Below are 2,467 nucleotides of genomic sequence, written 5' to 3' on the forward strand. Positions count from 1 at the left end.
TAATAATTTAGATGTTTTGCTAAAAACTAAGCAGCTAAATTTTTAGTTAGCTATATAGCTAAATTTTTAGCTCCAGGAGAGTCCTCTGGCACTGACTGTCGTCGCCGTCGTGTGCTTTATTTGCAGAGAGCTCAGCTTCCGGCGTGGCGACGTGATCCTGGTCAAGAGACAGGTCGACCGGAACTGGTACGAGGGTGAGCTCAACGGCCTGCAGGGCCTCTTCCCAGCCAACTATGTGGAGGTGAGTGACACGGGAAAAACAACGCACAAACAAAAATTTGGTCAAAAATTGGGAATTTGGAAAAGAGGTTCTGAAATTTCACATCAGAATCAGTAGTAAAATTAGGAACGCGTTGGCGAAGTTTAAAGTATTGTCACTTATGCAATTCGTTGTTAAAATTCATAGCGGTTTCCTGAAAATTGGAAAACAATTCAGAAACAATGCAGAAACATACTATTTTTTTTCTCGATTGTTTTAGTTCGTAATTTTACAAACTTTGAATCGTGTAATTGTATTCGTAAAATTAAAATTGACTTTTTAAAAAGTGAACGACAAACTGGAGTATACTTATTACTTCGACGCGCGAATCAGAAGGTAAGTTAATTATTCATCGTTGACATTGGCTGCGCAGGTGCTTCCATACGACTCGCTGCGCTCCACGCCCACCAAGCGAGTGCAGGAGGGACAGGCTCGCGCCAAGTACAACTTCATCGCGCAGACTAGACTGGAGCTGTCTCTCGCCAAAGGTAAAGAAGAATATAAACCCTCTCGTAGCAATGTCACAAATAGTTGCAGGTTTACGGGGGGGAGTCCTGGAATGTCGTAAAATTACAATTTGAAATTGCAAATTTACGACAAGCAAGAACGGATGTTGCAACCATTTTGTCATTTCAGGGGAGCTGGTCAACCTGATTCGGCGGGTGGACGAGAACTGGTTCGAAGGGCGCGTCGGCAACCAGAAGGGCATCTTCCCCGTCTCGTACGTGGAGGTCCTCCTCGAGCCGTCGGAGCGACCAGGTGAGTCCGCAGGGCCGGGGCCGTCCTCTTTGCAGCCCCTCTCCACCGGAGACAAGGGGAGGGGGGGGGGTTCTCAACAGTATTGGGAATGTGGTGCTTTACTTCTATCATTCCTCTTTGAGGTCGAAGCTCGGTACAGAAGGAACCAGACATCAAACCGGTGCCTCAAAGCGCCTGCTATAAACTCGCCGATACTATCGTCCCCAACTGCAGAAAATAAGGTATCGAGGCGACACAGCCACACGAGGCAGCGTAAAAAAAAAAAAAAAAAAAAAAAAACATTCCCACAGGAAAAAACAATGTTTACGCTGGCCGGCCGATGAGCGAGCAGGAGCTGAGCCGGCGGCAGGCCGAGGCCATGCGCAGACTCTACCAGGAGGAGCGCCGGCGCAAGTACCTGCACGAGCTGCAGGACATCAGCTCCCGCCGGCACACCGACAACTTCACGTGAGTAACATTCGACGGATTTCGAGGAATATGGGGAGATATATCGGGAGACTTGGTTTTGAAATTTTCAAAATTTTTCGGAAAATTACCAAAAACTTCCAGGAAATAAAGGAAAACTTCCAATCACTATGAAAAATGTCGTCGTAAATTTACAATTTTTTTGAAAATTCGGATTATAATTTAAGCGTAAATTTACGAGGGCCAAATTTATTACTCGCCAATGGGTTAAGTCACTACTTACTGCATGTATTTTTACGATTTCAAATTGTAATTTTACAACTTGCGTCAAGGAAAATTTTCCTGTAAACCCACCTACTATTTTTCACAGTGAAAGTCTGGGAACTTGTCTATTTTTTCCCGGAAATTTTCCTTCCTTTTTTTCCCGATAGGAAAATTTGTGTTTTCTTTGCCAGCGCATTAATGACAATGAAGGGAAGCAGGCCAACGAACTGTGCTGTGTGCGTCTGAAAGCAGAGGCTCGTAAACACAATGCCGGATTGCGGAGCACGCCGTCTGGTCTGCCGCCCAGACTGATTCCGCGGGGCGGGCGGGGTGGGCGTGGGTTGGGCGCACACCCCAACAGCGTCGCTCCAACGCTTCCGTCAGGTGCGCTTTCCCTTTTGATGGACTCTCGCTTCATTGTGTTCGTCGTTTGGATCGTTCTCTCTCTCTCGTGGACCACACACCGGGGGTTTCGAGGAGAAGGGGGGGGGGCACCCCCGGGGAGGGACGCGGTGCTGCTGGAAACCAAACAAAGCGTGTATAGCCCTTGGGAGTCTGTCGTCCGCTTATATACTGCCATACCGAGGGTGGCCCAACGGTCCATAGACAGCCCTCTTGTCCCCCGTTTCATTCTCTGTTTCTGTCTCCTTTATCGCGAAAAAGTATAAGAAGGTCAAAATTTATCATTCGTGACACTAATTTACGTGGTTTTGTGGTTTAGCTCGTCTGTGACAGAGCGAGAGGGAGCGGGAGTGGGAAAGCGAGGGAGAGGGGGGGGGG

General features: G+C 47.8%; 2 protein-coding genes across 3 annotated transcripts in view; both read left to right on the forward strand.

The window, feature by feature from the left end:
* The window catches only part of LOC113204065 (sorbin and SH3 domain-containing protein 1), a gene marked incomplete in the record, with an annotated part of 111,520 nt that overhangs the window by 97,722 nt on the left and 11,331 nt on the right, over window positions 1-2,467 (forward strand). Inside the window, 3 exon segments of the mRNA XM_052275827.1 lie at window positions 127-241; window positions 633-747; window positions 896-1,018. Of these exon segments, the coding sequence (XP_052131787.1) occupies window positions 127-241; window positions 633-747; window positions 896-1,018 (353 nt within the window).
* Window positions 1-2,467, forward strand: part of LOC127751770 (uncharacterized) — an 18,293-nt gene that overhangs the window by 9,167 nt on the left and 6,659 nt on the right. The window lies entirely within an intron of this gene.

This window comes from Frankliniella occidentalis, unplaced genomic scaffold (genome assembly GCF_000697945.3).
Source record: "Frankliniella occidentalis isolate FOCC.00 unplaced genomic scaffold, Focc_3.1 Scaffold9, whole genome shotgun sequence".
NCBI classification, from domain to species: domain Eukaryota; kingdom Metazoa; phylum Arthropoda; class Insecta; order Thysanoptera; family Thripidae; genus Frankliniella; species Frankliniella occidentalis.